Below are 20,653 nucleotides of genomic sequence, written 5' to 3' on the forward strand. Positions count from 1 at the left end.
TACTGTGTGTTTTTCATTTAGGGCTAAAATTAACACTCAATGACACACAAGCATTGCTCTGAAAAGCTGCACCAATAGTGAATTTCTGAATCATACAGCTAACTATAATGACAAAATGACGCCTTCTTCGTTTGCTTCTTGGTTTTCTATTTGCCCTTACTTTTTTCTCTAAACAGGCACCTAACACACTGTCTAACCAAATGTTATTAAAAAGGTCTAGCTAAATCTGAGTAACCTAATTGTGCCTGTAGGGCTACCATGAGTGAATGCTCACTCGTTCTGTCTGGCTAAAATCTATGAAAATCCCTTTGCTTGACACATAGAGAAATAGCAACAGATTTTTTTCCGTTACCGTTGAAATGTGTTATGTCGTTCAGTTCCTCTTGGTTGCGCTATTTCACTCCTGTATGAATAAGGAAACAATAGCGCTGGCTTGTGCTGGATAAAGATACACTACTTGTCCCTCTCCGGTCTAGACACATCACATCAATAGCCAAGTTAGCTAACTAGCTGTTTATTTTTTAACAAAATGTCAACCACGACCGGCGGCGGTGAGTTTGGCAACCCTCTACGAAAATTCAAGCTCGTCTTTCTGGGCGAACAGAGTGGTAAGCTGGAAATGATGTACTTGGAAGTATGAATTTGGTTGGATGTGAGGGATATGTTTGAGAAGTGGCTAAGATCGGCTAACTAGCTTCTCCGGCTAGCTTGCTGCTGGCTAGGAGGGTAAAGTTACTCACCCAACATCAGCGGCCAGTGAAAATACAAAGCGAAATGTTAATATTTCAGTGTCAATAAGGTGTTTACCTGAGAGTAAGATGACAAAAGAGTGATGGACACGATAGTCTTTCTCACTTGCGATGATGTCATTGCAAAGCTAGCTAACGGTAAATGGCTAAACTAGCCAAACATCTCGCTCTTCGTCTTAACGAGAAATTCTTAAAATTAGTCATGCTAACGTTCCAAACCATTATCGCTTGTGATTTATCTACAGATTGGTTGCTGTCATATTAAAGTAAACGACCTAGTCCTTACTCTGGCCATTAGTTTGTGATGCATCAGCATCATCTCACTAGCGTAATTGTAGTGAAACGTAGCTGGCCAACTACTTTTAGCTAGCAGTGAGCTGTGCTAGATTGAAATACACCAACGTTTTCTTATATGAGCTACTAATCATTACTGAATTGAAACCTTAACGTGGTTGTCAAATTGCTCTTGCTTCCATAGAGGATAACCCGTATAAGTCTATGGATTTATATTAATTCGCTTTATCACTATAGCGTTGTTCAACTCACTAGCTGTTAGCTCCCTACGGCAGCACCTTGCAGAGCCACGTCGGCCAATGGGTTTAGACTAGTCGGCCTTTTCCCGACCATTTAACGTCAGCTTATAGGGACTGACACCGACATTATCTATACGTGGTTGATTTTGGGAGCGATTGTTCAAACATGGCAGTGACAGTTTTCTCTTGTCAAATGAGAGAAATGAATATATTCTTATTTTCCAAATTTTGTGGCTCCACCCATATTGCCAGCTCAGCGTGTGGGTTCAGCAGTCCACATTGCATCAGTAATAACAATTTACTCACTATGTCATATTATTGAGTCATATTGACATTTTTTTTCTTCCTATAATAAAGAATTAGAATTGAGATATGTGGGTATTTTATATTATCAATGGAGTTTGATCCTTGATTACCAGGAACAAATTTTAAGGTTGCTATTGTTATATTATATGTTATTGTGTTTGTACAGTTGGGAAGACCTCACTCATCACCAGGTTTATGTATGACAGTTTCGACAACACTTATCAGGTAATAACATATGTTCATCACATGACATAGAATTAGTGTGCCAAGACTGAGTATGTTCTAATCAATATTAAATGTGTTTGAGATGTCCTTTTTCATAACAGACATTAAGACTTCTTAAAAGCAAGTGTAATTAATAGGGTTGGATATCAGCACTCTTCTAAATTCAATTTTGATTTCAATGTCCAGAATCGATTGATTTAGATTCTGTTTTAGATTAGATTCTGTGTCATTAGATAAACGCCATTGTTACGTAAAGCAGAATTTATCCTGGGAAGTTAAATCTCTTTTTACCATCAACAAGTGAGCAACACCATTATTTCTTGAATATAAAACTGTTTGAAGTGTACATTATAGGCTAAATTACAAAAGCATTTCTCGGCTTTGAAGCTACAGATCAAGGATTTCTTTTTTCTTGGCAAATGCATAATGACCAAAAGATGATAAATCTATATATACCTACATATATTTTTAGGCCTACATATGCAAAACAGCTGAACAAGGATAATACAAACCTATACCACTTACAAGGGTGTCATCACTATGCATAATACTATCCCATGGACCATCAGTAGCAGATGCTTCAACTAAGTACAGACATCCACTTTAATGATCAGATTGAGTGCAGAAAGTCTGCTCACTAATTCATCTGCACTGTTTGTTTAGACAACACATCAGCCTGATATCTGCACACAGCTGATTGGCTGGAGTTAGCTACCCGACAGGGACTGACTGAAAAAAGTAGAATCCACACACTGTTCAGTTGATTTCTACAGTTTCCTCATAGGCAGGGATAATATCTCTTTAGCAAACACAAGCAGAGCTCACATCAGTCTTTTTTTTCAGTTTATCCCTCTCATAGATGCAATCTCTAGATTTGATACTCACCATCCTGAATCACGACAGTCCCATAAAGTGTGGTGGGTTCACACAGACTATAATTGTTCACATTACACATTTTACATGATTGTCTTGATTAAAGGTGGCTCATATATCATCTATATTACTTTTTAACTTAAAATTTTCTTTTATGTATACATTATAATAACTTGATTTCCACAAAATAGATATTTTACACAACATGCATCCCCATCTGAACCACTTGCAACAAGTAACCAGTGTATACACGCAACAAAGCACAGACACACAGGTTTATTGAGAGAAGTGGCAAATATAAAGATTCATCTTGGGATTTTGAGAATTTATATATACATATATATCTCAAATGATTAATTTTTTATCCAGTCCGTATTAATTAACATGATTTAATTATGACTTTTGTATGATCTTTTGACTCCACATCCTTTAAGATTAGCACCTAATTGGAACAGAGTCATTGTTAATGTTATTAGCTTCACTTAGTTCCTATGAGAAGTCAAATGTTGTGAAAAAGGTCTGTAGGTAATGTTTAATAGAAAATGTGGTCAAACTCATTTGTCTAATAATTTTTCCTAGATGAAGATGTCATACATTGCCAAGTATTGTACCTACAACAATGTTTTAATGGAATGATTGTATTTCAGGCAACAATTGGCATTGACTTTTTGTCAAAAACCATGTACCTAGAAGATCGCACGGTAAGCCCTGTATATTTTATTGTAATTCTCATCATTCCCATTGCCCTAGTTTTAAAACTGCTGGAAAAGCTTAAGGCATGCATCTGCTTTTTATGCAGTAGCCACCATTTATTTCCCTTTCATCATTTCACATTTACATTATCCTAGATTTTACCATTCATTTTGTTAGACATGTTATCATGTTTTTAGTTCCCATTGTTAAGTTTTTGTTTTCCTTCCATCCCCTGGCTGGGTCATGAAATGCCCCCCACCCTATTCCCACATTCATTTTGTGGCTGGCCACAGATTCGGCTGCAGCTCTGGGATACAGCCGGACAGGAACGCTTCCGCAGCCTCATCCCCAGTTACATCCGCGACTCAGCTGCTGCTGTGGTGGTTTATGACATAGCCAGTAGGTATCATGGCCTTGCCTCACCTCCCTGTCCTTTGTTTAATATGTGCAAGGGCATAATAGAGCATTTACTATCCTGGCAAACCCAACTGGACAGCATGATGAGGGTATATTCCAGGCTCTTTGCATCAGTTATGGTGATGCTAAAGCATTTCTCCAGCAGTGTCCAGGGGTGGTCTGTGCTTCCTAAATGCTGTCATATATGAGGCTGGTGGAAGGAATAATAGAAAATGTCATCAAATCTCACCTCATGAGCAGAAATCCTCTGAAGCAGCCTCTATAATGATTCAGCATGACTTCCTTTTACGCATCTTATTTGCATAACACTGGTCATCTCTGACCCTGCTGCATTTGAATGATTTACCCCATTCCTCCATAAATGGCCATTTTCATCTCTGCTGCTTGGCTTGCACTTCTTTTATGTCTGCCCTGTTCTCTGTGTTCTTGGTCTGCCTTTCCTCTCTTCATCTCCACCTCCTTGTCCTTTTCTTCTCCTCCGTTCCAATCCTCAGGTCCGGCTCCAGCTTTGGGACACTGCTGGACAGGAGCGTTTTCGTAGCCTAATTCCCAGCTACATCCGTGACTCTACCATTGCTGTGGTTGTTTATGACATCACCAGTGAGTCAGGGCTGTACTCTAACTTTTCAGTAGGGGTCTTTAGCAATTGGAAGGAAACTATCTTGGCATAGTTGATACTTAATGTATTTCTGCTAATAACCTTTAACATCCTCTCAAGTATTTTTTCCTTTTTCAAGCTTCTCTTCCTAATACGTTTCCTTACTGACATATGGCTTTTCTCACATAAGATGTTCTACCTTTTTAACAAACAGTAAAACCTGCCAGTAATACCAAATGTTTTATGTGTTTTTGGGACTGCACGTGGCTGATGTGTACAGTAATCTTGTGTTTTTTGCATCCACAGATCTTAACTCATTCCAACAAACCTCAAAGTGGATTGATGATGTTAGAACAGAGAGAGGAAGTGATGTCATTATCATGCTGGTTGGGAACAAAACAGACTTGGCAGATAAAAGGTACATGGTGGCGAGAGATGAGTGAATGATAATTATTTTCTTATTCTGTTTACAAAGATTGATAAATACATTGTAATTTTATACTTTTACTATGATTTAGAAAATGGGTAGCATCAAGTGTTACAGTATATAAACTCTGCCAAAGCCTGGAATCCCACTTTTCTTCCCTTCAGTGCATCTCATCCAATTTTGACTTTTATCATCCCTCAGTATTTTGCATACTCCAGCCTTTTTTATTAGTGATTTATCTATTTTTATTTCTTATGATTTGATCATATTTCTGTTCTGCCTTTTTTTTTTTTTTCCCTTTCCTTTCCTTTTTTTGTTCCCTTTCCTGGTCTGTTCTATCCATGTCATTTTGAATTTTTTTGTGTTTCCCTCAACACCACACTGAACACCACTCCCTCCCCCTCACTTCCCGGGACCATGGCAGGCAAGTTTCTGTTGAGGCGGCAGAGAGGAAAGCTCGTGAGCTCAATGTGATGTACATAGAGACCAGTGCCAAGGCTGGCTATAACGTCAAACAGGTTGGTGTCTAGCAACAGCAGGTGTAATACTGACAAATGATCTTGACGTTTCCAGCACAGGTCATAACGTCCTGTAGGTCAGGGAGGCCCACCTGCGACGACTCCTCCATTTATTCATTATATGGATCAGAGTGTGGCTGTTGAATGAATGAGTGACCTCTGGAGTCGATTTCCTGCTGCCTCATCTTTACTCAGCACAGCAGCTTCTCTCCCTTTGTCTTCCTCTCTGTCTGTCTGTGTTATAACTAAACTAACCTCTCTCTCTCTTTTTCACCAAAACAAGATTCTGTGCTGAGCTCTCTTTGTTTCTCTCTCCATCTCCTCCCTCTCCTTTTGGCCTGTCCTCTTTGCGATGTTTCTTTCCATATCTGTCTGTTCGTCCATCTCCCCCCCTTCTGCTTTTACCTGAGCAGACAGATCACCACGGAGGAGGGCGAGCAGAGAGCTAAGGAACTGAATGTCATGTTCATTGAAACCAGCGCAAAGACTGGCTACAATGTCAAACAGGTAGAGATTCTGCTCTCTCAGGGTAGTTGAGCTCAATCTGCCCTCAGAGTGTACAGTTAACTCTTTCCGCCTCCCTTTCCCCTCTCGTGGCTCATCATGACACGTCTTAGCATTCTCAGTACATACTGCTGTATCAGTTGTGTTTTCCCCCCACAGGCTTATCAGTTCACTTGTTCTGCACAGCTTTACTGCTACTTTGTTCATTTTTGACCAAAATCTTCTTGTCTGGTTCACTAAAACTTCTGCCGCTTTGAAATTGTATCTGTGAATATGATGGATTTGCTCAGTGGAGGAGGTTAGCACGGCAACCTTCAATTTCATGCTCTTATCTCAACCAGCAATTACAGTCACATTTTGTATCACTGCTTTAACTGCTTCTTGTGTTTGCCTGTTATTCAATGAAATATCCTATTTAGGAGTGACCACTTTCTGTCTGTGCTGTATATAGCTCATTTGACAGTAGGGCTGGGTGATATGATGATATAAACAAAAAAAAAAACTAGTCAGTAGGCATAAATATTTCAATGCTTTTTACACCAAGTGCACCATCCCACCAAATATCTCTTGGTGTATGTGGCCATTGTGGGTATTGTTAAAAATTGGAAATTAAATTTTTCAGACACTGAAGTAGACAAAAACAGACTTTGCTGGCGGGTTATTTTATGTATAAACAGTTTCTATCTTGCATTTTCAGAAGAATTACAATATCAACATATTTCAGTGTCTAAAATAAAATGAAATTACATTTACCTTAATAGAAGATTTTATCCATATCATCCACCCCTATTTGAATGCATTTTACTTTAGATGGCAGTCTGGTACTTTGAGTCCTTTTTCAAATGTGTCTAATTCCCACTTTGTTTTATAGCTGTTCCGTCGTGTTGCTGCTGCATTGCCAGGGATGGATAGCACACCAGAGAAAAGCAAAGAGGACAGTATCCTTTTTAAACTTGCTTTCAACAGATACTGTCACACTGTTAAGTATTGTTATTTTTGCCAAGGCTTTATTACTTTAATGGTAGGAAATGAAGAATGAACGTTGACTGTTAAGATTGCAGCCAGATAGCTCTGCAGAAAATACTGAAGTGAAATTTGCTAATTCATCTGTGATGTTGCTTAACCAAGCCCTCTCAGTGATCGACATTAAACTGGAGAAACAGCCAGAGATGACTGTCACCGAGAGCAGCTGCTCATGCTAGTACACCTCACCCTCACCCAGCCTGTCTCCTCCCCACCAACAGCTTGTCTCTCAGTGGCCACTCTCTCCACCCTTGGCGCACTGCCATTGGGATGGAGGACCTGTTGTTTGTTTTTTTTCCCTTTTCAACTCAGTGACTTTTCAGAGTAACCGTGTGGATGTGCATTACTGTATTGAAACAGATTATCTGGGGAAAAAATGGTTCAAAAGTAAACATTTAAAACAAGGAATAAGTTACATGATATGTTGAGATTTTCATCCAGTTGCATGGCATTATATAGGATTGCCGACTGACATAGCTAACCGCTCATGAGTTATTGCACAGTTCAGAATCTTAGTGCTGTTACTCTTGTCATTGTTGTAAAGTAAAACTGCTTGGGATTAATTCAAAGACTCTGCAAAGTTGAGTTACCAGCCCATTGTATTTTACTTTTTTTTTTTTTTCATTATCATCTGAGATAATGTTGTATGTCTCAGATAACTGATTATTTTTGGACTTTGTCTTATTTTGAGGAAGACGAGACAGGATCTTACCAGTGAAATTATGTCATTGCTAACCATCATATTAACACATTAGGCTCAAATGAACCCTTTATATTGAAGAGGGTCAGTGGTCCATTCATTGGGTATCATTTATACCTAATACATCTGTAGGCTTAAACTGCCTCATACAACAGCATGTTAGTAGACCAAATTTATATCATTTGAGACCTTATTTAAAACATTGCTGCAAAAGGGATGTGTTACCAAGTCTATTTTCATTTTAAAGGGAAGCCATCCCGAGTTGATAAGAATGGCTACTAACTTGAAACTATGTCTGCATTAAAACTATAGCAACTGTCTTTCCAGTGTTAAATTAGCTGCACGCATACTAACATGTCTGAGGAGGAGATTTCAGTTATTAGATGCCCCTGTTGTATGAAATAAAAAGAGCCAGTGTTTAGTTTTTCCATGCTGATGGAAAGTTGTCACTTTGGTCGCTATGACGTACCCACTCATTGATAATTTGTGTTGTGTTGATTACACTATTGCAAGAACATGCAGCATGCTCACTCATGCAGGATTTATATGGATAAGAACACAGATGCCTTGCTTGTTTGTTCACCAACGTTGTGCACTGAATCAAGCCACAATATTGTAAAATATAAAAGAAGCCTGCTGACTGGTTCATGGCTTCTCTCGTTGTTTTGTAGAGCTGGTAGATAAAGAGTTCGTCTTCAGATACAGCTAACGCTTACTAACACCCTTGCTGTAAAAAGTGCAGAGAAGTTAGTTGCAGTATCCTTTTGCTGTATTGCTATTGCCTGTGTAGGACTGTTGGTTTTATGTGTTTATTTATTTTGTAACTTGGACTTACAGATAACATTGTACGCTTGACCAAAAGTGCAGATGCTGACACGCATGTTGAAAATTTATTTTATTTATTGTTTGCGTGTCTGCTGGGACTCCAACTAAAGGCGATGTTGATGCCTGGTAAAGTTTTGTCCTGTCACACTGCAAGAAATTACTTTTTGCAGTTTGTGTAGTCAGTAGTTTGGTTTACATTCGCAGGTAAAGGCTGCACCATCTTCAGACACACACACACGCACACACAGTGAAACACAAACCAACTAACTAGCCATAGCACAACAAAAGACACTGGTCATTTGCTGTAGCTTGTTTTGAAATGTCAGCGTTTTAAAAATGGATTTAAAAATTTAAGTATTTAATTACATCAAACAACCATTTTAACATGAGCAGCTCTTCTATTACTTGTCACTGACTAAATACGCAGCTTTGTGCTATTCTGAATTGTGTCTGTCCATTTGAAATATGCTGTCTACTCGTGTTTAGCAACGTTTGTGTGAATAATGTACTATTACTATCTGATGTATAAAAAGGAGAGTTAATGAAACACAAGTGTAGGCCTATCACGTGGAATAGAATAAAGATATTTCACCAAAATCTCTGATCCCTGTCTTTATGAAGCACTACTGTAGGAAAAAGTACGCTTACAGATTATTTGGTGTCAGTCGTATGGTATGTTTTTAATTCTCTTGTTTCACATGCTATGGTTCAACAAATTATCATGTTCTGTTTGTCAGCACAGTTATTAATAAAATACAGTATCTGAGTTCAAGGTGAGAAACCCGTCATGTAGGTGTGTGTGTGTCACACTTGGCAAAGTAGACAAACCACTTGGTCAATAACTTACAGGCATGAAGTGTTACAACAGGAAGGTGTGGCCAAGTATGAAAGTTAGGTTGCATTACACACAATTACACTGCTACTTTGCTGCGTCATCTTTGGCCAAAAGCTGTTGAAAGCATGTAATGAAAAATTGAATGTATTAACTGGGGTTTCATAAATCTATTAGTTTTAATTGTCCTAGTGAGTACATTTTGTCCTCACTACATCAAAGGACTGTTTGAAGGTTAAAGTTAAACTTAGGGTGAGGCTTGGGAAGGGCATGTGCAATGTTTAAGGTTAAGAGCTAGAGGATGCATTATAGTCAACGAGGGTTGATATACACACAAATATATGTGTGTCTCTGTGTGTGAGAGTTTGCTACACATGGAAAGAAATGTAAAACTAATTAAGCATACTAATACACAAATGAATTTCCCCTAGGGGATAAATAAAGTATCTATCTATCTATCTAATAATATATACTCTAACATATAGTTGAGACTTGGAAAATTCCACAATTTCAGTATAGTATATATTTTATTTTATTTTATTATTTTTGTTGTCTTTTTAAATTCATTTAAATTAAATTAAATTAATTCTTACATTTAAATTCAATTTAATTTTAATTAGGACATTTAATGAAGAGTTGTTAAAACTGACTATAGGACCAGTCTAAGAAGGTTCATTCAGGTCTATGAAAGGTCTAAATGTACTTTTATTGTTTCACATTTAAAGTCGTGATGATACTCTGGAGTCATGAGCAATTCGCACCTACCCACTCCCCCGAGCATCCCACAGTGTTCAGCCCACTACAGTGAATGTACCCTCACACTTTCTGACAACAAAACACCACCAGTGTTGGTTTTCTGAACTCGTCATCGCCTCTGGTATCAGTTTCGACGTATAGTAGCTGTAATGATGCGGTGTGAGTTTTGCTGTGGTACTCTTTGAGGGCGGGGCGCACCTGCCCAGCACACCTGGTCTCAGGAAGTACTGTGAAGTATTTGAAGGCATGGCTCAGGAATGGAGCACAAGAATCCCGCTCGACTCGCTAGGTGAGTGTGTTCGCATATATTCGTGTCGCCAGAGACAAACAACTGCACAAGTCAAACACACTCTGAACTGAGCAGGTTGCTTTGCTTTTTGGGATTTCTCTTTTTTAAAGCAAAGGAAGTGTTTTTTTTTAAGATACTCAAATATGTCTGTTTCGAGTATTTTGCCTGATGAGGCGGTGTTTGCTGACTTCAGAAATCAGTGTTTATCAACGGACAACTGGATAAGCAAGTATGATAAGAGTGAGATGGAAGTGTGGGTCGAACACCCACCTGCGAATAGAGGAAATCACGAACCTAAAATCCACAAGATCAAGGTAAGGTCACTTTCACACTAACTTTCCACACATTGGGTTATCACACTTGACTCTGGGTGGTGTGCTGTGAACTTGGCCTATTTTCCATTGTATATATATATATATATGTGTGTTTGTGTTTCAGTGTAAAATGACGATTAAAGATGTATCGGCTGCGACCATGTACGACGTCCTTCACGATGGACAGTACCGTAAGAAGTGGGACCCCGCCATGTTGGACAGTTTTGACATTGCCCGGCTCTCTGCTAACGCTGATGTGGGCTACTACTCATGTGAGGACTCCTGGTTATTGTATCTCATCACATTCCTCTGTGTTTTTCCCCCGTAGAAACACGTCCGTCTACAGTGCAGGCCTGACTCAGTTTCACCTGTTGTGCACAAAAAACACAAACTCTGAAAAGATAAAGTGTAGTAGATTTTGATAACATTTTAGGATTTTGTACTTCTTTGGAAGAATAGTACCAATTTGTGATTGAAATAGTACTATTCGGTGACTTGACCTGATTTTTTGATACAATAACTACAATGGGCTTACACCTCAATGATTTCTTTAAGCATTGTGTTCTTCATAAATAATAGAGTAAAATGGACCATTATTTTGAGTCATAGTGAAATACAAACAACACCACCACTATTTTCCCATCAGCAAGCACTTCAACTCATTATCCTCTTAAACCCATCCATGGTGCATTTTTGTCGTAGCTTTTAACCTCCATTTTCTAATTTATTAGAAAAGTGTTTTCTCCTTTTCTAAGCTACTAAAGCCCTCAGGGATGAAATGTGAGCGGCCTCTTGTTCCACCAGTGTATTTATTGTCATAACAAGGGTGCACTTGTAGAGTCTAATTGAAGAACTGAACGAATGAAGGAAATCTTACACAATATAATCTGATTTTTATCTCCGTTTTTTTCCTCTGCAGGGCTTTGTCCAAAGCCAATAAAGAACAGAGATGTGGTGACACTGCGTTCGTGGCAGGTGACGGATGACGAGTACATTATCGTTAATTTCTCCGTCAAACACCCGGTAGGCCACCTCCTCCACACACTCCCAGGCACATAGCAACCACTGTCTTTAAACGCACCATTTCTATAACTCTCTGACACCTAAAGTGCTATCTAAATAGACAGTGTCACATTGCCTAACTTTTTTTCCTCATTTTTCTGCAAACTGTTTTGATTCATTTACAGAAATACCCGCCTCGCAGTGACATTGTGAGGGCCATTTCCATCCTTACTGGCTATTTTATCAAGCCCACAGGACCAAATAGCTGTACTTTCATTTACCTTTCACAAGCTGACCCCAAAGGTAAGACCATAACCAACAATTAAATTGTTTAGTTCAGATTGAAAATTATTTCGTAATATTTTTAGAGCTGTTTTTAAAGTTTATCTCTCTGCTCTAGGTTCTCTTCCAAAGTGGGTGGTAAACAAAGCATCTCAAGTTCTTGCCCCCCGGGTATGTAACATTACTGTTGTCCCTAACTCTTTGCAGCAAAGCTTTTATTTACTTGTACTTAACATTGAAAGTGATAAAGTCAAGATACATGAACTGTGTATCAGGATGTCTCACTTGTCCACAAGGTGAGAAGTGTGCAAGAGGTGTGTGCGCATAAGGTAGTGAGGGTTTCATGTGTTTTTAAAGGACAATAGTAACCATAGAAACCCAATTTTAAGGGCCTGACCCGGTACAGTTGCTGACAAAGGATTATCTCAGCTCGAGCTGTTGCTCTCTCTCCCAGCAGAACTCGTTCACCAGGTTTCATATCCTTCGCAGATTGAAAGTATTTAGACCAAAGTGTATCTCTGTGTGTGCGTGTGTGTGAGAGAAAGTCTGCCACTGACAGACTTGTGCCTTTAACTAGACAGAAACATTGACCTTCTTTACCTAGTAACAGTGATTTCTATGAAAAAACATTATAAGGCAAGAATACATAACTTTGGCTAAGAATGGAAAATAATTGAATCTTAATTGTAGAGCACTTTTAATTGCTTTCAGAGTGTAAATAAAACAACTATATTAAATAAACAGCAAGCTAATAGATTATGAAATAAAATAGGAACCTGAACAGAGTAAAATATTAAAAGATGACAAAACAATTCACAGCAGTTGTTGGGAAAGTAGTTATGAAGACTTGCAGGATTTCACTAGGTTTCTTCAGGAGAGGAGCGCTTACTTGTTTGTGACTGGAGTTGGACTGCAACTTGAAAAGATTTTTATTATCAATTTAATCAACTAATCTTTAAGCTATAAAATAAAAATGACTGTAATTCCCAGCAGCCAAGGTGACAGTTTTATCCACCCAACAGTCCAAAATCCAAAGATCTTCATTTTACTTTTACAAAAGGCTAAAAAGAAAAAGGTAATGTTTACATTTGAGTCAGAGACCAGTGAATGTATGGCATATGTTGCAAAAAAAAAAAAAAAATGATTTAAATAATCAGTGATTATCCAATTAATCATTTCAACACTAAACTGGTAACTATTAATGGCAGGTGAAAAATTATCTATAGATTAAGATACAATGGCCAAAGTGTATTAAAATCAAGTTAACATACAGTATGAGCACCTCACACTGTAGATAGTTAAACAGTAAGTGCATCCATCCAAGTAAACTGACATTTGCAGGAAGGGAAAGGTCCTCATTTCTTTTTTCTTTTCTGGTTTTAACTTGTATTTACTTCTTGCCTAATTCACAGTCGAAGCTGAAAAATAAGATAAACAAGATTACAAGTCTAAATACAATTCATATTATTACGTGTTACATTTAGCTGTTGAGAACACTGTCAGAGCTGTAAATAGTTTTTCACAATCACTACAACCCGTGTAACTACTGGCTTTATCTTCAGCTTTGTTGACTGAGAATAAAGGTGTGGTATTATCCTCACTGTCGGACTTCAGCCCTCTGATAATTGTATCCTCTCTTGGCCCACTCCTTCCAGGTGATGAAGTGTGTACACAAGGCGGGGCAGAACTACCCAGAGTGGAAACAGCAGAACTCTCCCGACCAGAAGCCGTGGTTGTACCCAGAGCAGAACACCCTGGCCATGATGGACCCCGCCGAACTGTTGATACAGAGAGCAGACTCGCTTGAAAACGTGGACGAGTGTTCCAAGGTGGATGCTCAGGACAGCGAGGACAGTAGTTAAATCGCATCGAAGTGATGGGAGGAAGGGCTGGAACAAGAGGGAGAGACTGTATATACTCACAAACACGAAAAGACTTGAGAGCTCCAACTGTGTGATATCGCCCTAATCCTCCGCTTTTCCAAATCAGTGTGCCTTTTGGGATGAGCAAGAGTATGAAGTGTTTACAGCCATCTTACCAGATGAAAATGAGCACAGATCAAGTTGCCATTCACCTCAGTCTATTTTGAACTAAGCTAATTCAGTGTCCAGTGTTCGCCATGGTGTAATTTCTTTACAGTGTACAGGGTTAGAGGTGTTGGGGTTGAATGTTACAGCACTACTATTTACAATGGCTCCTCTGTCAGGCCTCGTTTAGTTGCAGCTATGAAGAATACACACAAACAAATTTTTAAATGAGAAGAAAGTCATTGTTCATTAGTGGCTCTTTATAAGGGACTGAAGATTAGGTATTGTCAGTGGTGAAAATGATGTGAAATTTCTGACGCCGCAATTGCTCGTTAAAACGTTATGGAAACTATTTTTGACTTAAACTTGTTTGTTGAATGTTAGATCCGAATAATTGGATCTTGAACTGAACACACTTAAATAGTCACTTTTATTTTGTTAAATCACATTAATATGATTAGTTACATTGTTTAAAATAGGATTTGCATTAACGTGAGACATATAGAAGGCAAAGGCTTCTTGGTTTGTGCAGCAGCTCTGGGCATCAACCTTGAATCTTAACACAAAATTTTAAGTTTAATCCAAGACACAAAGAAGAAAAAATTCTTCACTGTCACTGCATTTGCAACTGATTTTGTTTTTAAATGTGAATTTTATTGCTAAATGTCAGTTAATTTTATTTAGTCACGAGTTAGCATTTATCCTGTATGTCTACCCTCTATATGTAATACAGGAAGACTGTTGAAGGTTCATTGTATTTATGCAGATGTGCAATCAAAGTGTATCCATTGTAATTCTTACAGAAGTTATATACGAAGTGTAGACTTGCATTGACACTCAGGGAGAGGGTCAGCTGTTGATCTCTGATAATGAAAACCTAGTTAGATTGTATTAACATGTGAAATGTACATAGCAAGTCTGCATTTTGTCAGTTGATTATTACTTTACCTGAAGGATTGGAATGACCATAAAGGATACCTTTTTATTTTATTTTATTTATTTATTTGCAGTTACTGTGCCCTCAGATGAAGTCATGATGGAGAAATGATGCTAGAATGAAGCCCTGCAGGCTGAGAGCTTTAAGTTTTTCTGCGTGATATGAACTGTTACATGGTCTTGACTTAAAAAAAAAAAAAAAACAGTAAACCTCACGAAGTTAACCTGCTTAGTCACTGTCATTGACTGCATTCCTCTTAAGGTGACTGTCAGTTTCAGTAGAAACCAGCCTACATAGTGGAACAAGTCTGTCTACTTGCAGCATAGCAAACCAGTTCATTTCCAGCTCTTTTTCAGGCTCTTCAAGTACACAAAGGCAAAGGTTACTAGAGTTCAAAACTTTTTATTTCTTTTACTTCTCAATGTTAAGTTCTTTTATGAAAAATGATAGTTTCATAATGAGCTCTGGATCATTAAGAAAAACATTTGTCAAATTGGGAAACCAAACATTATTCCTTTATGAAAATTATTAGTGTACAAAAGAATAAGACAGTGTTAAGATGCAAAGGGCAGGTATTTACATAGGTCTTAACAAATTTTATTAATACATGAACTTACTGTATTCTAGCATACTGTAGTAACATCCAGGGGTGTACAACTGCTTTCTATAAACGTTCAAATGTCTGCAGATTTACTTGATAGCCAAAGCTTGCATCTCTTGATTTCACTGATGATCATGTTTTACCAAAGAGGCGAAAATAATAAAAGTGCCAGGCAGATTCCTCTGCATCGCCATCACACACAGATAAACACAGGGCACAATGTGCTGTTATCATGCATTTTAACAGCATGTTAGAGGTTATACCTGTCAACAGTTTGGCACCTCAAGTAAGTAGTTTATACATTAAATACCTAATATATCATTCAGGCCAGGAGAAGTGTATGTAGACCTTTCCATGTATGAAACAAGAACATAACATTAGACATTATTAAAGTAATGCTGGGTCCACAATAGCAGTCAATATTTATACAATGGCAGTTGTATAATATAGTTATACAACTTAATATTTCCCACACAATTACAAATATTTGTTAAAAAAAAAAAGTTGATGTACAGTGTATTCACAGTGATATTTAAAAATCCACTAAATGTTGTGCACTCAACATCATTTGGTCTGACAATATGTGAGGCTATGCTGTATTTGTACCAAACGTGTCAGAGTGTACTGAAATCCAAGTTATATGTACATTTTTTACATGTATATACACCCAATTACCAGTTTATTAGGTACAGTTACAGGTAGTAATATATTTCTCTACCTTATGTTAGTGTCATCAATGCAAATGTGTACAGTACAACTTGATTAAAGTATTATATTTCTAAGACTACAATTGAGATTATTAATTAGGGCTTGAGGAAAAACTATAGAGACATTGTTCACTCGTTAAATTATGCAGGGTTTTCTAAATGTTATGCTTGAACAGACAATATATATCAGTTCTACAAAGCCTCTGCTTATACATCTCTGAATTCCAAGAAAATATGGTGTAGAAATCACTATATATCACAGTAGATAAGAGTGTTATAGATTATCTGGGTGAGAGGGAGAAACTGAGAATTTAACAGAGTGTATGTTGTCCTTACATGGAGGACTTTGAATGAGTTTGTTAGTCATACATCAGTCATCCTGAAGCTGAGACAGAATGGAGGCCAGAGTCTGTGGGAGGAGGGTAATGATGTGCAGTGACGTGTCTATCCACTGTCGCTCTCTCTCTCTCTCTTTGCTGCCACCTAGTGTACAGTCCTCTCCTTCTGCCTTTGGTAGTCTTAAAGAAAACAGAGATAAAATTACAATGCTGAAAGGGTGTCTTTATGTAATATCATACCAGTATGGTATAATTCAGTGACTCAAAGGCCAGTTTTTTGTTGTTGAAGACAAGCACTATGATTAGACAGATAGTTTACATGGCTAAAATGATGTGGGTACTGAAACAAGCTGGGTCTGTGTTCTGACAAGCTTCAAATTTTTCAGGTTTACCTCTTCAGACTGATATATTCATTATGGAAATATGAATGTTAAACTGTAATTTTTAGAAGGGGAAACAGTGACTCCATTAGCACAACAAGTACAAATGCACTTATATTAACATGTATTTCTATATTTGAAACCAAATTATACTTATATTTTTGCCATAATTAAAGATTTCTTTCAACTTAATTCTTCTCCCCATATGTACTATGTTCCATGGTTTGAATTTTTTTCTCCAATACGAAACCAACCAACCAAATATAAATTATAAGCTTCAAGTCAGAAATAGGATTCGTGCCCAATTGTATCACTACATAAATGGTAATTTGCAGTTGCACTGTAAAGCGCAGATATAGTAGATGTCAAATCTGGAGCACAAACTGTTATTTACATGACTTGAAGTTTTCAAGATTCAATGACTTACTGTAAGGAAAGAAGCGCACCCTCATCAGTATTTCTCGTGCAGTCTTCAGAATCTCAACAGCCTAAAGAGGAAGAAGAAATGAACTTAATGCAATACAATAAAAAGTTTATCACCAATAATAACCACAACTGTTGGGGCAAAATGTTGACAACAATGCCACACTGGATTCACCCTAATAGGGCATTATTTCTATGTGATATTTACTCCTTCACAGGGAGATAAGGTCAAGAGCCCTGGCAGCTTATTTTAAATATTTAATTAATATTTTTAACATTAGCTTAAATTCTTAAACAGTAATATTTGTATCATGACCATTGCATATTTTAATTGCCACTGGAATATGTAATTTGCTAAATGAAATACCAAAATCAAAATGTATGCTCCAATCTTATAGGGAATGGATTTTCGGTGGGTTTTACATTCAAGTCTAATTACACAGCCAACTTTGACCATCAAAACATGAAAACATGACAAGAATAGCTTTTATAGATATACATGACCTCTGTGCTGAAGAGTTGTGTTAACATTAACCCATAAACATCCTTCACATTCTTGAATTATAAATGGTTACGCCTATGTGTTAAAGCTGCACCTTGAATATGTGCAAACTACAGTGAAGATGACAGAGCACCCAAGTGTGAAGCTGTTCAATATTGTTATACATAGGCAGGGAAAATGTCAGCGACCAACCAAGTAATGCGATTGGAATCATATTATATACTGAAATAATAATGTGTTAACTAAAGTCTGTATGTACCACAATTTGAAATTACTGCTCTGACTTACTCTTGAGTGCTCTATGTCTTGGAAATCAACCTCATTCACTGAAAGAACCTGGTCTCCCTCTTGTAGTCCTGCTCTGTGGGCATCTGAGTCTGGAACCACCTGGCAACCCATCACATAGGTATACAGAAATTAGTAAACACAATGTGGACATTTTTGAAAGCCAAACAATTAGTCAGCAACACAACAGGTATAAACGGCAGTAAAGGGCATACCAAACCCTAGGACTAAATACATACCTTGGATATAAAGATTCCTAACTGTGATGCCTTGCCCCCACGGATGTTAAAGCCCAGCTGTGCTCCCGGAGGCTTCTTCAGGACGATGGTGCGAGGTAGGAATTGGGTAAGCTCATTGTTGTAGTCAGGGTGATGAACACGCTACAAACATAGAAAAACCTTGACTTACTGAAAGCAATCTGATCAGAATCAACAACCTACAGGAAATGGTGTTGCAGGACATCACATACCAGAAGATTAAGAACAACCTCAGTGTCTCCTTTTTTGCTTCTTTGCAACTAGGTGGATCAGCAGAAAAGTTATATAACTGAGCATGAAAGTTAATTCCTTTTAAATCAGAAATTCCGGAAACACTAGATTGATGATTAAAAAAAAAACAAAAAAAAAAACTCAATGTCCAGTTACTGGCTTTTTGCAGAGCTTTTTAACTGTACTACAGTCTTCACCTTTGTTGTCGGACGTGAGAGCTTCCTTGATCTGTTTTCGGTCAACACTAACTCCTCCTGAATTATTTTGACCACTTTCCAGCTGATGCCGTGACCAGTTTTGGTCTGACAGTCGATGTTGTATGTTCCCAGTGTTGATAAAGTCTCTTGTCCAGGAACAAGGATAAATGGGATACAGACTACATCATCTCTGTGAACACCAAAACAAAGTCATTGTCCAGGTGTCAGTGGACAACTAGAGAAAAATCAAGGAGGCATTAAACTCAAACACCAGAGGTTACCTTTAAAGAGTGACAGTTACAATCTCACCCTTACGTGACATCATGTTATCATGTGACCATAGGTCCTGAGCTCTGCCACCTGTACCATCTCTTCTGTGCCATTTCCAACTGAGAAAACGCCATCCCCTGCTGAAGAGATACAGGCTTAAGCACAGCAGGTTTTTCTATTAAAGTGGCATACCTCTTGTGGAGGTATCCATGCTGGTGGGTTCTCATAAGATGGCAGGAATACCACTGGGAGCTGGTAGTCATCATAAGGAATTTTCTGATCCATTGTTTCTGAAAACACCTGAAGAAAGATAAGTGCACTGTTATGAAAACGTGTTCCCTAAGGTTTAGTGTATGGTTTGCTATAGAAGAACACCTTACTGTAAACTAATGCTATATTTATATAATGCTAGTTACAGCATTAAAACGATGAAAGTATAACTACCGTATAGTATCTCAGCTGCGTTCACATCACATATTTTCTCCACTAGTTACTAAGTTGTACGTAAAAAGGTTTCTAAAGAGTAAACCTGTCATATCACAAAAGTGACATAATACAAATAATGATTTGACTGTGGATATATTGATGTACATCATACCATATGACGCAAATTAAAATGAATTGTGCTTTCGCCGAAAGTCGGTAATTTAACTTTGCAATACATAGACGAGATGCTAGCCAATTCTAGTTAGCTTAAAAGCTAACTTCGAAACGAACTTAATTTACTCAATTTACAGCTCATTTTAACTAATATCACTACCATTGTCATCTGAACTCTAACGGTGAAGATACTACATAATTTTCCGAGAGAGAAATGCTGAGTGACTAACATAAAACAACAAATAATCTCACCACAGGCTTGTCTGAAACAGCTAGCAACAAGCACTTCTTCTGTACTAACAATGATTAGCATCTCAGGCATTACCGCCTCCTACTGTCGTGGAGTGGAAATTACTTCTGCCGTCATCAGGTGAGGACTACGGATGCATTGGGAAGATGTATAATAGCTATTATTACAACTTACTTAATAAAACATCCATAGTGTGGACACAACTTCTTTGAGATTTTGACATTCTTGACATTACATTGGTGAAGTATAAATCTTAATTAACATAATTCATAAGTGTTCTAGTTTTTTTTTTGCTAACCCACAACTAGGCATTTATTTATTTATCTTTTTTTTTTAATTTATTTATATATTTTACTTAAATAATAAGGCATAATTTTGGAAGCAGGGTCACATGACTGCTGGGCTGAAGACAGCAGGGGAACATTGTGCTAACTGGGTAGGTGATACAGGTGCCTTGAGTGCTCTTTGTTCTGTGGCCTGAGCTCATTCTCTGTTTGCCCTTCAGTTCAGCTGATTCCCACTATCATTTCACCTTTGCCCCTGAGTGTGTTGTGTTACTTTCTTTCATTATATTTCCTCAAGTCATGTTTATTTTGTCATTAAGTAGTACATCTAATCACCTTGGTTTGTTCATACATTGGTTAGAGTGAGAATTTATTCATGTACTGATTTTCGATTTAGAATTGTTTGTTGCTTTGTTCAAGATATATATGATAAAACATTTGTAACTTTGTGTACGCTTTCTTTCATAACTACTCACACCTGACTGCAAGCAAAAGATT

General features: G+C 37.7%; 3 protein-coding genes across 8 annotated transcripts; 2 read left to right on the top strand and 1 right to left on the bottom strand.

The window, feature by feature from the left end:
- The first annotated feature begins 393 nt into the window (after positions 1-393).
- Positions 394-8,988, top strand: rab41 (RAB41, member RAS oncogene family). 5 transcript variants are annotated; one of them, XR_008828480.1, is made up of 8 exons: positions 394-608; positions 1,755-1,813; positions 3,334-3,387; positions 4,291-4,396; positions 4,701-4,812; positions 5,246-5,339; positions 5,753-5,846; positions 6,715-6,732. XR_008828480.1 is itself a non-coding variant. In XM_056383191.1 (8 exons), exons 1-8 carry the CDS (start codon positions 530-532, stop codon positions 7,043-7,045), a joined length of 636 nt encoding a protein of 211 aa, XP_056239166.1. In that variant the 5' UTR covers positions 404-529; the 3' UTR covers positions 7,046-8,988. The 5 variants fall into 5 exon arrangements, 4 of the variants coding, with proteins under 4 accessions (XP_056239166.1, XP_056239167.1, XP_056239165.1 ...); XM_056383191.1 differs by lacking the exons at positions 4,291-4,396; positions 5,753-5,846 and adding exons at positions 3,673-3,778; positions 6,981-8,988 and having other exon boundaries at positions 404-608; positions 6,715-6,781; XM_056383192.1 differs by lacking the exons at positions 4,291-4,396; positions 5,246-5,339 and adding exons at positions 3,673-3,778; positions 6,981-8,988 and having other exon boundaries at positions 411-608; positions 6,715-6,781.
- Positions 8,989-10,156: 1,168 nt separating this feature from the next.
- On the top strand, positions 10,157-14,883 carry stard14 (START domain containing 14). 2 transcript variants are annotated; one of them, XM_056382151.1, is made up of 7 exons: positions 10,157-10,268; positions 10,462-10,582; positions 10,707-10,854; positions 11,502-11,605; positions 11,770-11,887; positions 11,985-12,037; positions 13,522-14,883. In XM_056382151.1, exons 1-7 carry the CDS (start codon positions 10,237-10,239, stop codon positions 13,726-13,728), a joined length of 783 nt encoding a protein of 260 aa, XP_056238126.1. In that variant the 5' UTR covers positions 10,157-10,236; the 3' UTR covers positions 13,729-14,883. The 2 variants fall into 2 exon arrangements, with proteins under 2 accessions (XP_056238126.1, XP_056238125.1); XM_056382150.1 differs by lacking the exon at positions 10,157-10,268 and having other exon boundaries at positions 10,294-10,582.
- Positions 14,884-15,216: 333 nt separating this feature from the next.
- Positions 15,217-19,968, bottom strand: pdzd11 (PDZ domain containing 11). Its single transcript, XM_056382152.1, has 6 exons — positions 19,874-19,968; positions 19,214-19,321; positions 18,306-18,446; positions 18,070-18,168; positions 17,284-17,344; positions 15,217-16,656 (listed from the first exon to the last, which is right to left on the bottom strand). The coding sequence occupies exons 2-6, from the start codon at positions 19,304-19,306 to the stop codon at positions 16,622-16,624; spliced, it is 429 nt and encodes a 142-aa protein (XP_056238127.1). The 5' UTR covers positions 19,307-19,321; positions 19,874-19,968; the 3' UTR covers positions 15,217-16,621.
- Between the last annotated feature and the right edge of the window lie 685 nt (positions 19,969-20,653).

Source organism: Seriola aureovittata, chromosome 8 (assembly GCF_021018895.1).
Source record: "Seriola aureovittata isolate HTS-2021-v1 ecotype China chromosome 8, ASM2101889v1, whole genome shotgun sequence".
Classification (NCBI taxonomy): domain Eukaryota; kingdom Metazoa; phylum Chordata; class Actinopteri; order Carangiformes; family Carangidae; genus Seriola; species Seriola aureovittata.

Coding starts and splice junctions, on each gene's coding strand:
- stard14 (XM_056382150.1), top strand. CDS start 10,412: ATGTCTGTTTCGAGTATTTTGCCTGATGAGGCGGTGTTTGCTGACTTC. Junction 10,855..11,501: donor TGATGTGGGCTACTACTCAT/GTGAGGACTCCT, acceptor TTTCCTCTGCAG/GGCTTTGTCCAAAGCCAATA. Junction 11,606..11,769: donor ATTTCTCCGTCAAACACCCG/GTAGGCCACCTC, acceptor ATTCATTTACAG/AAATACCCGCCTCGCAGTGA.
- rab41 (XM_056383191.1), top strand. CDS start 530: ATGTCAACCACGACCGGCGGCGGTGAGTTTGGCAACCCTCTACGAAAA. Junction 609..1,754: donor CTTTCTGGGCGAACAGAGTG/GTAAGCTGGAAA, acceptor GTGTTTGTACAG/TTGGGAAGACCTCACTCATC. Junction 3,779..4,700: donor GGTGGTTTATGACATAGCCA/GTAGGTATCATG, acceptor TTGCATCCACAG/ATCTTAACTCATTCCAACAA.
- pdzd11 (XM_056382152.1), bottom strand. CDS start 19,306: ATGGATCAGAAAATTCCTTATGATGACTACCAGCTCCCAGTGGTATTC. Junction 18,169..18,305: donor TAGGAATCTTTATATCCAAG/GTATGTATTTAG, acceptor ATGGGTTGCCAG/GTGGTTCCAGACTCAGATGC. Junction 16,657..17,283: donor GGTGCGCTTCTTTCCTTACA/GTAAGTCATTGA, acceptor GTTTTCTTTAAG/ACTACCAAAGGCAGAAGGAG.